We start from the raw sequence: 14,642 nt of genomic DNA, 5'->3' as shown, positions 1-14,642 counted from the left end.
CCAGCCAATAGGTTCGCTAAAAAGACACATTCACATACCCTTTTTTTTTGGGTTTTGTAATGATAGATGAAGTTGGATGTTGTGCTGGTCGTGTCACTGATTTTTGAGCTGCAGACCTTGCATACCGCTGGTCTCCTCTTACTTCCGTCATTGACAACATAATCCTTGAATCCAAATAGCTGTCTCGTGCATTGGCCTCTGCTGGTCTGCCATGTCCTAGTAGGTTGCCAGGTTTGCACGCATTGCACTAGAAATCACACACTCATGTTTCAAGAACAAAAGATAACTTCTCAAAATCTAGAAAAATGCAAATATTTAATTAAAAAAGTCAAGTACTTTTCAGTCATCTGTCTCAAGTCTAAGTCAAGTCTCAAGTCATGAAATCCAAGTCAAAGTCAAGTCAAGTCTTTTTATCAATGTTTTCTCAGAACCAGTGGTGGGGCACTCAAGTCATGTTTCTTGAGTCTCCCACCTCTTGTACTTACTCAATACAAACATTAAGACAAAATTAGGCTGTGAGTCTTTTCTTTTTTGAGCTGAAATTCCCAGAGCAATTTGGACGCTTTTGTGCTCTGCCTCTTTGTGCTTGGCATTATGTCATAGGCACATTTTAATGTTAATTGAACATTTAAAGCAGCCCTACCCCTTCCAATATCAGACATAAACACATGCCTGCACTTGATAGATAAAGCCTCTCACATTGCCTTCCAAGGAAACATCTGGACAGACAGAGTCAGTGGTCAACGCCATCAGAATTTCCATCCAGTTTCTATATCGCTTGTTAGCTCATGGAGCCTTGAGAGCTGTAGACACACACAGACAGGAAACAGAAAGAAAAAAAAAATCTAGAGACATAGAAAGGAAAAAAGGGCCCATAAGTGAGATGGGAATAGAGGGGGGTTGGAGGGGAAATAGCTATAAAGCAGCTAGCTAGCTAGAGTATTTTGAGAAAGGACTTCATTTTCTCCATAATGATTTTGGTCTTTTTTGTTGAGTGTCTCTGCTCATTAAGGCTGGAGAGCCACAAGGTCAACTTGTCTGAGGACATTGTTAAAACTAGAGTTTTGTGGCACAACCCTTAATTATTCCCCAGTCCATTACTGACCTTTGAACTATTGTATTGCCACTGTATCAGTATTGGACAAGTGACAACAGCTTTCTGACAATGTTCGGTGTCTGTGCCCTAGGATTAACCCGGGCTATAAAGCTGCGAGAAGCACACTAAATGTCAATTACCACACATGTGTCTGTGGACTAAGTAAAGAGGTTTAAGTTAAAGTGCAAGTGTGAGCAGAGTGTGCAGGACTGATATCCCTCCAATCAAACACAAATATACACACATACACATAAAGCATGTCTTCAAATTCACCCAATGAAAAGTTAGAACTGCTAGCATTTCTACCTGCAGACATTGTTACTGTAAAAGAGAAAACAACCCCTCATCTGTATAGTATTTGTCTCCCTTCCAGAGAACACAGAACCTCCTGAGAACAGGAGGAGCATTTAACTGCACTGTCACTAGCCAGGGTACTCGTGCTTCCTGACAGTCTTCTCCATAGAAACATATCGGGGTAAGTTAGAGTGACATATAATTTTCGAAAACTGATAGCAAGTATGATATCACCTTGCAAAACTGCTTTTTTACTCAGACAGGTAGGTGGGAAAAAGGAGAATCACCCAGAGGGCAGAAAGATACAAAAGTAGCTGGAAAATCTTTATCTCTTGCAGTATTGCAGGGAAGAGACATTTTCTACAGCATAACTTTTCTCACTTGCTGTCTGGCAAACAAATGTACACTGTTTGATTTTTACAGCATTAGAACAATATTCTGTCTGACTCCAAATGAATCACACATTTGTTGCAACATTGGGAGGGGAAATTAATGTCTCTTTTCAATCAAAGTTGGAAAATGCGAATTTGCAGAGTGCAATATGTGGTTCACAGTCAAAATGAGATGAAATATGGTAACAGAGTACACAAAAGAGGATGTTAGTTTTTTGGTTTTTGTTTTTTTTGTTTTTTTACAAATTATGCACCATTGGAGGTTTAAAGTGTTCTGTTTGGATGAATGAAGTAGATGCTCTTGTAGTGAAGAGGACATCTGTCAACAAGGATGGGGGAGATTTAATAATGTGTAATTAGGGACTAGAGTTTATGACCTTGCTGATGTGTTCTGTTGCTCTGTTCTGTTATATAATCACTCACATGCCAGTGTAGTTGCGGAGGAGAAGATACTGAATACTCAAACAGTTGTGTTGTGTTTTGTTTTCCTACACTTGCTAAGTTGACACAATTAATTTGTCAAATAGCGGTCATGCACAGTATATAGAGTGCTTGTGGGGAGTCTCTGGCACTCAAGGCCACAGAGTTGCTCACTTGCACTGTATTAGTCTAAAATGACTGTGAAGATAAATGCTTACATACACTGCTACTGTCATCAGAGTTATTTAAATGTTGTTTGTTGTGTTCTTATGTGTTTGCCATATAGAGTGCTTTAAGGAGTAGCAGTCTTCACTGGGATAAATGTGGAGTGAACTTTCTATTATGTTGTTTCATCATCCGCCCATTGGTGATTCAAACCCAACTCAGTTAATTTTGATGAAAGAGAACTCCTGCTTCCACCACTGATTTGCAACATGTTCATAATTCATATTATTGCACTGATTATCCCGAGGAGGGACCATTACCACTAATTGGATTTTGATGAAACTTGGGGAAATTGTGCATCTCCCCAGTTTGTTGTAGTATAGGACTTTTCATTGATTGGTCAAGAGGATTGCTAATAAACAACACAGTGCCTAAAGAAAGTGTATGCACATCCCATCATGATATCAGGTACATGGGCAAAAGACAATCTCAAGATGAAAAGGTGCCCACACTGAATATACGCTTTATTTAATACAAGTATGACATTACATCGTCATCAGATAATTTGGACATAAATATAAGTGATCTATTCTTCCTGGGAGTTAAACATTTGATTGCACCCCAGTGATTTATATAGAGATAATATCTCTCAGTTTTGTGTTGACAATATTGAAATAATTTAATGTGTATCGATCGAATGGCTCAATCTGGGATTCACACCTGTGGCGAATCAGGACCCTCTTAGTCATATGTTGAATATTATCTGATGAAGACATAATGTCAAAATGTTGTAATCGAACTAAATAAATTGTCAATTTGGGAGCATCTACTTACTATGTGGGCATTTATTTTTCTCAGAATTTGATTGGTCAATTTGATTCATTCATATTATTTGCATTTAAAGAAGTCAACCAAACTGACTTTTATATATACTGTACTGACACACTACAAAGGGGCAGTGAAGACTTAATTATGTTACATTGTTCAGCTGCCACATAGTTTTATAAGGAATATACATTTGGATAAGACAGTAGAAGAATTAAAGAAACACATCGCATGAAGAACAGATGTTAATTCTTATTTTTTTCTATTTTTACAATCATCAGTTTTTGTTATATTTATGAAGCATCAATTAGTGTGTATAGTATTTTTCTAATTGTGTTTATACTGAGCATGTCTTTGAGTTGCTCTTGGCAACTTGGTTGATCACTTGCTTAGCTGTTTATCTGGTGTTGTATCATGTATTATGAATCATATTCATATCGATAGGATGGAAACCAAGTTGTTTGTGCTTGATTGGTGTTTACATCAAAAGTCTAATTGTGATTTTTATGTATTGATTTGGTGTTAAAGGTTTACCAAGAGTGTTGTTTGCATTCATTTTGGCCCTAGAAGGTTTTCTGTCATGGGAATCATGGCACAAGCACAGTGAAAAACTAGAAGCATGTTTTGATTTCCTTGGTGTGTCAGACATGTGTGTATTCCCAGTTGCTTGAAGTGTTTAGTCTTGATAGTGATGAAAATGATTTTGTTGTCTGAATACTGTAATGGAAATAAGCAACTCGGATCTGAGCGTGATTATTATTTTTCTCGCCTCACTGTTAACTTTTTTGAGGGCAGGGATAAGGATATAAATCAACACCTGAATCTGAAAACCCTCGTCTTTGAAGTATGGTGGAATGTTTAGTTTTGCTTTAAGCATGTTCCGTGTAATTAGACACATTTCCAGAATATTTTCAGTAATTCACTGTGTTCAGAGGGCCTTGAAATGTTTTGTACTATTTACATGGGGGGCATTTATCGCAGCTGTCAGGTCTTAAATACACACACGCACACACACACACACACACACACACACACAGTTAACTGTAATAAAGAGATTTTGGTTGGACACCGGTGAGTCTGTGTAATATTGGATCTATGCAACCAAAGAAAAATGCTCATAATACTTTGTAGCCTCTGTGCTTGCATGGCCAGGCCTCTGGCTCAGTAAAGAGACCAGAAGCAAACACCGTTGAGTGCATTTGTATCCTCATTCCCCCCTCCTGACAAAAGTGACATTTTAAACCAGACCGTTTCCTCCAGCAAAGAAGATGAACCATTTGGTCACAAGCAGCATGACACTCCTGACACACACCCACACACACGCATGCAGGCACGCACATGTATGCAAAGACATGCATACACACTCACACATCCTCTATCTGTCTTCCCTGAAGTTATGTCAGTATAATTCAGTGCCTGAGAGATCTACTACACAGTCGTTCTGAAAGATTCGCAACAGCTGGTGAGTGCCGCACAGATGCAGAGCATGCCAATAATCTGTTGAAATCCCTTTATTCTTCTTCTCTATCTGAAGACAGATTTAGAACAGCGCCACTTGGTCCAGATGAATGAACCTGTCTCACTGAATAACTCCTTTTTTTTCCCCATGGAGGGAGTTTGGGATGGGTAGAGGCGGGGCATCCTCGCATAGTTTCATCTGTTTTCAATTCTGGGAATTGAAATGTAAAATGTGTAACATCTGATGATTGCTGGTTTTCATTCTGGCACAGCAGGGACAGCAGCATAATGTGAAGACAAAATTAGAAGAAGAGAAGAGATATCTAGCACTGGTGGGGCTCTCTGTGCATTTATGTTCTTGCTGCTCCGGCAAAAAGCAGTCAATTAAAACCCTGCATTGATGTGAGGATTATGCTATTAGTTGAGACCAGCATTCTCATTAGCTGCTGTGCCACTGCTGGGCAGAACTGTGTGGTGAGATAGAGGGAGAGAGCTTGAGAATTTGTCTGCAATAGTCTGTTGATTATCTGTCTTGCCTTGCTGTCCTTGGTAAACCTGTTTTGTCTTTTTATTATCTACCCAGTGGCCCACCTATATGCCAGCTGTCAACATTTCAGTCATCTGTCTTTTTCATAGACTAAAGAAAATCATGGGCATACAGTAGTGCTGCTGAGTTCACCCAAAGGTTTCTGTTGTACTTTTTGAAGCCTGAAGTTTGGATTTACCCTCGTCATGTTGTTGCAAGAGCTTTAAAATTCAGATGTTGGCAACAAAGAGGAAACTGGGTGGAGCTATTTTGGTGCCCCAAAACATGTCACTCTGTAAGCTTTAATATCTTTTTTTTGGAATAGCTATCACAAAAACATATGTAAAGACAGCAAAAGACTGGCTTTGCCGAAAGAAGTTAAGTTGAAGTTTCTAAGAGCCTCAGTTTCCAGAGCCATTAGAGGAAGTGGCAACAGTTCAACAAGCAACCTCTTGCAATCATGCAAACAGTCCATGGCCTTTTTTGGGAGGATGTTGTTGCAAAACAGGAAGTGAGCAATGTCTACATTTGTTGACTGTTGGTAGACAGTTCATCTTTCCCGAAGTTCATCTTTCCCAAACCTCTTGACCATAAGATTACCCTAAAATAGTTGTGGTTGTCCAAGTTCGCCAGATCAAAAAACAATCATGAGTCAATTTTGTTTCAGTATCTAGTATCAGTATTTTGTTTGGTTCGTCCATTCTGGGCTACTGTAGAAACATGGCGGTGCAATATAGCAGGCTCTGTGGAGGAGGACCCGCTCCCTATGTAGATATAAAGGGCTCATTCTACAGGAACAACAACGCAACAATTCTTATTTTCAGGTGATTATACACTAATTAAAACATACTTATGAACATTATATTCCATTTCTGCCAAGTTTGTTCTGCTAGATGCCACTAAATTCTGCACACTGCACCTTTAAAGAGTGAGTTTACTTAATTATACTTAACTATCTGCTATATTTGCATAATTACAGCTATTTAAATTCATTCAGTGGAGCTCCTTTTACTGCAAGGATTTATGTGTGTTTTTTCCACTAGTGGATAATTGTCAGTGTCTGCATGTTGTAACATTTTCTGTATGGTGGTGCTCAAATGCATGAACTGGGTGGTGACAGCTGTGTATACTGATTTATTCATAAGCTGTGTACTCTAATTAACCAGGATATCCAGACCAACACTTGAAGCAACCAGATCACTCGTTTAACACAGAGATAATGTTCCCTCTCTCTTTCTATTTCCCTTTCCAACTTACGTTCTCTCTAACACACACACACACACATGCACAGACAGAGGCACTGGGGGCCTCAGGCTCCCTTCTGTACCATACATAGTGTTTTATGAGTAAAATGGAAACTCCATCAAACATTATCATATGATTAAGAATGGGAATTAAGATTCAAGAAGAAGTCGCGCTAATTTGAAGTGGGTTTTGATTGTACTAATTATATAATCTTCTCCACTCCCACGTTTACATTTTGGCCCATTAAGAAAAATGCCTAGAGAGTGCATTGTGGTGTTATTCCTCTTGTTTTATCTATTTGAAAATGGCATGAGAAATAAAATTACAGCACTACATTTGCAGTTTTGTCAAAAGCATTTATTTGTCATTATCATTGTGCTGAGGTGTGCCTCTTGCACTCAGACTATTAAACAGCTATATGCTGTAGTGTCATTATCAGATAGTGGGAGACAAAAATGGAATCTTTGGTACCATTTTCATGTCACTCACTGGTGCCAGAAAGTGTTATTCAGGTAATGGGTGCAATTTGAGCAGGCATTAGATTAAAACCCTTCAGCACTTAGCCACAATGCCAAACCAACTACCTGCTTCCCTGTGGAAAATTGTATTCCATCTAAGTCTTGTCTTACTCATACTGGAAGCAGATGATAGAGCACTGAGACTTGTCTACACGGAAAGCGTTTCAGCTGTGTTTGTCATCCATCTCACGTGCATTTGATGGTACAGATACACTCCCGTTTTAATTAATATGGTTGTCTACATAGGCCATGTATCAGGTCATGTTTTACTTATGATTCAGTGTATTTCTATGCTTCAAGTCTATTTTCTTCAATTTTACATGCAAAACTACAGTGATTGTGTACTGGGCTCCGAGCACTGTCAACACACTTGTGTTGTCTATACCTTGTCTATACCAGCCACTTGTAGCAAAATCAGCATGCCAGCAGTTTTAGCAGCAACTGAAGTCCTCTGTCGATGTCTATACTGAATGCATTCAGCCGAAGCACTGCTATGTTGTTGTTGCCACGTTTTGGCTGCACTCACAGCCTTATACACAATCACTGTAGTTGTGCACTTTCAGTTTATCTTCACTTATGTCTAAAGAAAATAGACTTGATACCTAAAAATACACATCAGGTTGCAGTTACCTAAGTGCAAGTAAAATGCAAGTCGAAGTAGACAGCCTGTTACTTAAGACACACTCCAAACAGGATCAGAACCGTAATCAGCCAGTTACCAAGCCCCAGTGTTGTGTGTAGCAGTCTTACTTTATTCAACCGCCCGTGGTTTGTCTCACAGAAAGTCACGCAAAGATATTTATATCCACCACAGTTCTATTAAAATATATCGACATCCAGCAGACAGATTTTATTGATCTATTTTCTTTCTGTTTTTCATATAGATAACCACACCATGGCATCCCACTCAGCAGTGAGTATTCGGATTCTGGATGTAAATGACAATCCTCCTGAACTGGCCACACCATACGAAGCCTCTATATGTGAAGATGCCAAGCCAGGCCAGGTAAGTTATTTAATGCAAAATCAGATTTAGACAATTTCACATGTATTTTCACAGTAAGAATTTAGTCTGTTTCATTACAAAGTCAAAATGAGATGGCATAAATGAATACAGGATCGCAGTTTGTTGAGCATACCATAGTACTGTAAGAATAAGTAGATACACTTAACACAAGCGATACACACTTTGAACAACTGACATTTACAAAAAAAGGGAGTTGGCTAGTTTGATTCAAAACAATTCACACATGTCATTAAAGTAGAAATTTCCAAAAAGAAATGTAAACAATTATTTATATTGTTAATTTTCATTAGTCTCTAAATAAAATATCATCTTGTTAAAGCTGGTGTAATATTAGTGAGTTTTTCATGCAGACAGAATACTAGCAACGACAAAGTTCTCAACTCTGACTTCTATTTTTACTGAAAATATTGGTAGACAGAAGAGTTGTCTCGATTGGTGTAAAGTAAGGTCTCTGATATTTCAGGCAAGGCAAGGCAAGGTAAGGCAGTTTTATTTATGAGGCATGTTTCATACACAGAGGTTGATTCAAGGTGCTGTACAGAGAGTTAAAGCAACACAATACAAAGGTATAACAACAAAATCCAAAGTTTAAAACAACATGACTAAAAAAGAGCAAAATAAAGACATTTAGTTAAAAGCGCTTGGGAAAAATAAGGTTTTCAGTCTGGATTTAAAAGCTGCAGGGTTTGGGGCATTTCTAAGATCAGGCAGTACTGTGCTGCATAATGACTAAAAGACGCTTCTCCTTGTTTAGATTTTGCCCTGGGCACCACTGGCAGTCCAGTCTCTAGTGATCCAAGAGATCTTGCAGGGTTATATTGCTCAAGCGTATCAGTTATATATTTAGGGCCAACTCCATGTAGAGATTTATAAATAAGTAATAAGACCTTAAAATCAGTTCTGTGGCTTACTGAAAACCGGTGTGGAGATCTAAGAACTGGGGTGATGTGGACTGTCCTTTTGGTTTTGGTCAGAACTCTTGAAGCTGAATTCTGAATAAGTTGCAGGAGTCTGATGATCTTTTTAGGAAGTCCTGTCAGAAGTCCATTGCAGTAATAAATTTTGCTGGAGATAAAAGCATGAGTCAGTCTTCCCAAAATCTTGTTTTGTCTTAAGGTCCCTGGCTTTGGCTATGTTTTTAAGATGATAAAATGCTGATTTTGCTATTTCTTTTACATAACTTGTAAACTTGTAACTTTTGGCCGTCAAAACTCAGGTCAGAATCGATTAAAACACCAATGTTCTTAATCTCTTTTGTTTTTAGTGCCTTGTCCTTTCAGTGAGCAGCAACCCTGAGCCTCTTATCTTTGCTGCCAAATAAAATGAACTGTTTTTTCTTTGTTTAATTGCAAGAAATTTTGAGACATCCACTTATTTATTTGTATTTGAGTGTCATCAGCATAACTATGATAAGCAAGGTTGTTGTTCTGAAGGATGTGGCCAAGTGGGAGCATGTACAGGTTAAACAGAAGCAGACCAAGAATTGACCCTGGAGGGCATGCATTTTGAATTGTAGTTCCCAATAGCAACAAAAAAATCCCTGCCCTCCAAGTATGATTTCGGCCATTTTAAAATTGTTCCAGAAAAACCAACACAGTTTCCCAGTCTAAGTAGACTGTGAGCAACGTTATCAAAGACTGCACTAAGATCTAAAAGCACTAAAAATGATGTCTTGCCTAAATCACTATTAAAACGATTATCATTTAAAACCTTTATAAGAGCCATCTTTGTGTTGTGATTGGCACGAAAGTCTGATTGAAATCGATCAAAACAGTCATTTAAAATTAACAAGTGTGTTAGCTGATTTGCTATAATTTTGCCTAAAAAAGGTAAGTTTGAGATGGGTCGGAAGTTGCTGACAGTAAAGGTATCTAGGTTGCAGTTTTCAAGGATGAAAGAAAGCTGCCAGACAGAAGTAATGCATTCACTATGTTAAGAACATCAGTTTCTATGGAGTTAAAAAAACATTTTTTAACCAGTATCCTTTGTTATGTGAGAAGCTCATTTGATTTAGAGTAAATTGGTGACTCACAGATAAGCAGCATGGCTTCGGGCTTGCCTTTAAATTAGCTTTTTCTGATTTGCACATGGGCTGTATGATTATTATACAAAGTGACTTATATAGAATGTCCTTCTTCCATTTCCATTATTCTTGGTTTAGACATCAACATTAAGTTTCCCAGGTGGTGCATGCACTATATATGGAACAGCCAGCAACTCTTCTTGACATTATTTTTTCTTCTTTTCTTTAATCTTATTGTTTTAGCACTACAGGTAGAAATCAGAGTAACTAGCAAAACAAAACTACTGCTATGCATTTGGCACAATAACAATTATGTCTATAATACTATAATAAATTATATATTGCAAAAACGAATGGAAGTGAAGGATACATGAAAGGACAGAAGAGAGAAACATACTCTGCTATTACTATAAATTATGTGTAACATAATTTTAACACAGACACAGTAACATGAACATGTGTATCGTTGTTCAAATGAAAAAGTCATAAATTGGCAATAAGTAGAGCTACAATAAAGCAGAGGACTTATAAAATTAAATTTTGTAGTAGTGGTAATTCAGAAAAGGACATGATTTATTTCTGTATTTTTATCGTGAACATTTATTCTCAACCTCTTGAACAAATATATGTAATAAAATTCTACACTTAAGGTTCACTTATTAGCTTTTTACAGAGCTTCCAACAATATGCCAGGGCCTTCGTCAGCAAAGTGAAGTTGCTTAAGTGTCATTATGTGACAAACAGAACCTTGATAATGTTATACCAGATGGTCATATATCCATCAGTGAACAGAGACAGTGAACCTTGAGTTTAGAATATTTTATGACTTGTGTTGGTTTTTTGTCCCACTCATACTCATCAGCCACTTTCTTCTTGTCTTCCTAGAATTTCATTATTCATTATTACTATATTTCTGGTTTGGATCATTTTAAATTGCACACTATCATCTATTTGACACTTTATACCTAAGGCAATTTTCAAGTCATCTGTTGGGCAAAGGCACAATTTACCAAAGAGGATTGGTACCAGAATAAACTGTTTTCTCAAGAATACATGTATTTTCACATCTTTTTTAAATGCTTGGTACAAATTAAATATTTCACAAGATATTGAATTTGTGTCTATGTCAGAAATGTTTTTCTTTAAACTAAGGATTTGGGGAATTCATATTTGAATTGATAAAGAGTTTTTTGGGACTATTCTGGATGTTATTTAGCCAAGCTCTCCATGAAAGACATCATGTTTCAGTCAGAGAAGTGTACTTAACAGTGGCAGTGCCTATTGTACCACAAAAATGTATACAGTTGTAAGTATAGAGTAAAGAACAAAATTGTAGACAAAATGAAATTCTAGAATGACTTTTATATGCATCATTACCCAACACCAATCAAACAGTGGGAGTCTGTTTGAAAAATTAAGGCAAAAGACAACACCATGGTTCTTTACAATTCGATAGGAGGTCAGGTCTTTCCACTGATCACCATTAAAAATGGAAAAAGTCATTAGGGTGTTTTATTCTCCTTACACAGTCAACAGGCCCTGGGCTGAGTTGGACCCAATTATCATGTGCAGAGCAAAGGAATAATAAAAAAAGCAAGGCTTTAAAGTGGGGCCTCCATGCTGGAAGCTGCATTTACATGTGTAATGAGGCTCAGGCCTCTCCTCCCCTTGATCCACAGACTCTTAACCACTTATAGCCCCCCTGTGCCTCTGCAACACCGCCCGCCTGCGCTTTTCTAGAACATTGTCTGGTCTGATCTCCCTCACTCCCACCTCGCTCCCTCTCCCATCTGCAAGAGCCCACATTAACCTTCAGCTCCTAATCACACGGAGATGATTAGTCTTCCAGCAAAAAGATCATTGCTGGCTCCCAGCATTGTAAAAGAAAAGGTTTTTTAATGCTCTCATTAGAGAGAGATGCAGTGAAATATTTCACACTGTAATTGCAGACCAAAGAACAAGATTTGAAAGTAAATACAGGTGAATTTGACATTGTATCTATCTATCTGTTGGTTTGCTCTGTACCTCTGCCTGTCTATCTACAGGGCGTCAACAAATGACAGGAACATCTGACAATATCTATTCATTCTCATTCATTTCTTTCTTGTCTGTTCTAGCTTTTTTTGTATCGCTGTTCTTGTATGTTGTTGTGGGGAGCTCTGTCAGTTGGCTGCTGAGATTGAATGAAAATGTGTTAGCCTTGGGTCAAAGGCTTTCTAACGCTCATTTTCAGTCTCAGGGGTAACCACTGAGGGGCATAAGGGAAACAATTTTCTTCTCCATGTTATTTTCAGAATAATATAAAAAACTGGTACCAGCAGTTGTTGTCGGTCCATGTACCTTCCATCCAAAGTTGTGTTCAACTTGTCTGATAACAGGATAAACAAATATACAATGCATTATTTTGTTTTTCCCAGTTTTTTTGTGTGAATTAAAAAAAAAACGGATATCCACATACGTTTCCTATTTTCATCTTCAAATCCACAATTGGAATAGAAATTAAACCAAAACCAGAAAACAACTTGTTTTTTTGCTTTTATTGTTATATCTATAATCTGCCCCTACTGCATCGCTACAAAAATATTGTCAATGGCTATGTTTGCTATAGTATAGAGATAGATAGATAGATAGATAGATAGATAGATAGATAGATAGATAGACACACACACACACACATGCACACACAGGGAGACATGCACCTTTATGCACGAGGCATTGTTTAAATCTCCGGTCAGGATCTAATGATAATTAATGTTCTGTGTTCTTCGCATCCAAAAGGTCAGCTGTTACACACACACACACAGTCCAGGTTCAGTGAAATTGTCTGTTGTAAAGCAACCATCCTCCTGATAAATCCTGAGCTCCGTCAGAGCTGTCTAAAAATTCCATGTTGTTATTACAGAGGCTTAATTTTTCTCCCCCTGTAGACTTCCCTCTGTCCCATCAAGTTTACAACTACAACTTTTAAAGTTCAAAGTTTTTATTCATGCTGCATCACCCCCCGCCTCTAGGAGGCTGGCAACCAATAGGCCCATTTGTGTAGTTGCAATAATTTATTTTTTTGTGCCATGTGAGAGCCAGTCCAGCAAAAATAGACCACGCACGTAAAAGTAGTGCAGTGGGGAAAAGAACTGGGTGTGCCCAACAGAGCTGCTCACTGTAGACATTACAGTCCACCTCCACTGGTCCCTACGGGGACAGGTGGTAATTTTTTAAATTATGACAAGCAGCTTGAACTTTCCAGGCTCCATCTATCCATCCATCCATCTATCTATCTATCTAGGCAATAGCAAGCATATCCAGTGATTATGTTTTTGTAGAGATGCAGCTGGGGCAGATAATATAGATATGTAAAAGCGAAAAACAAGTTGTTTGCAAAAGCATGATCACCTTTAGTTTTCAGCTGAGAGCGAGGGACAGTCAGTAGGTCGTGGTCAGACGACCTAAGTGACCTTCTGGCAATATAGGGATGGAGAAGATCACTGATGTTCTCAGGTGCCTGTCCATGCAGGACTCTATACATGATAACAAGAACCTTAAAATGAATCCTAAAATGGATGGGAAGCCAATGTAAAGAACTTAGAATAGGTGTAATGTAAGTCATCCTGCTGGACCTGGTTGACAGTCTTGCAGCAGCATTCTGGACCATCTGTAGACGGTTCAGAGATGACTTGCTGACACGGGATGATTTGAAAGCGTGCATAATCATTTCAAGCTCTGTGATACGACAGTCTTGAGTTTTGCAATATTTCTTAGATGGAAAAAACATGTTTTTAATGATTTGATGTGCCAATCGAAATGCAGTCCTGGTCAAATATAACACCAAGATTTCTTAAGTTAGACCTAACAGCTGAGGAAAGGGACCCAGTGCACTTAGCAACATTGGGAGCTATACTATTGGGAGTTAGAAGCAATGATAAGAACCTCTGTCTTGTCAGTATTAAGCTGTAAGAAATTGTTTGACATCCAGTCCTTAATGGCAATCAGACAGTTGTGCAACACAGACGGTTTGTTGGGGTTATCAGGCTTAAAAGAGAAAGAGAAAGAGCTGAATATCATCAGCGTAACAGTGATAGGAAATATCACTAAATTTGATGATAACCTGATCTAAGGGAAGTATATAAAGCAAACAGAAAAGGACCCAAAACAGAACCTTGAGGCACACCACAGGAAAGAGCAGCAGTTTCAGACGTGTAAGGACCAAGTGACAAAGAAAAACTCCAATCTGACAGGTAGGAGGAGAAACAGTCCAAGGCACTCCCTGAGACACCCGCACACTGGCTAAGCCTTTTAATCATTATTCTGTGATCCACAGTATCAAAAGATCCAGCAGCACTAAAATGGAGCACTCACCCACATCGGAAGACATCATTATGTCATTATCATATACATGTATTGTACAGTGTATATATACACAGTATTGTAAATATACATACCTCTGTATTCGAAAGAGACTAATAAGGCTAATTAGGTACTGAGGTACAGTTCCGAATAAAAAAAAATACTTTGCTGCCTAATTTAGTTGGGTTTTTTTAAGTACAATGAAAAAACACAATGCCAATACCTATTATTTTGATTCACAGTATTCTGTAAGAAAATCAGAAGGGCTGGCACTCTGCCCTCATCTAAAACCCTTTGCTCTCTTCAGAAGTA

At 38.2% G+C, this 14,642-nt stretch overlaps 1 protein-coding gene across 1 annotated transcript in view; it reads left to right on the top strand.

Moving 5' to 3' along the window:
• Positions 1-14,642, top strand: part of LOC122981461 (cadherin-22-like) — a 181,090-nt gene that overhangs the window by 142,828 nt on the left and 23,620 nt on the right. The window contains exon 10 of the mRNA XM_044350209.1: positions 7,824-7,945. Within this exon, the coding sequence (XP_044206144.1) occupies positions 7,824-7,945 (122 nt within the window). The remainder of the gene's footprint in view (positions 1-7,823; positions 7,946-14,642) is intronic.

The sequence above is a fragment of the Thunnus albacares genome, chromosome 4, assembly GCF_914725855.1.
Source record: "Thunnus albacares chromosome 4, fThuAlb1.1, whole genome shotgun sequence".
Taxonomy (NCBI): domain Eukaryota; kingdom Metazoa; phylum Chordata; class Actinopteri; order Scombriformes; family Scombridae; genus Thunnus; species Thunnus albacares.
This window is presented reverse-complemented; position numbering and strand designations above follow the sequence as displayed.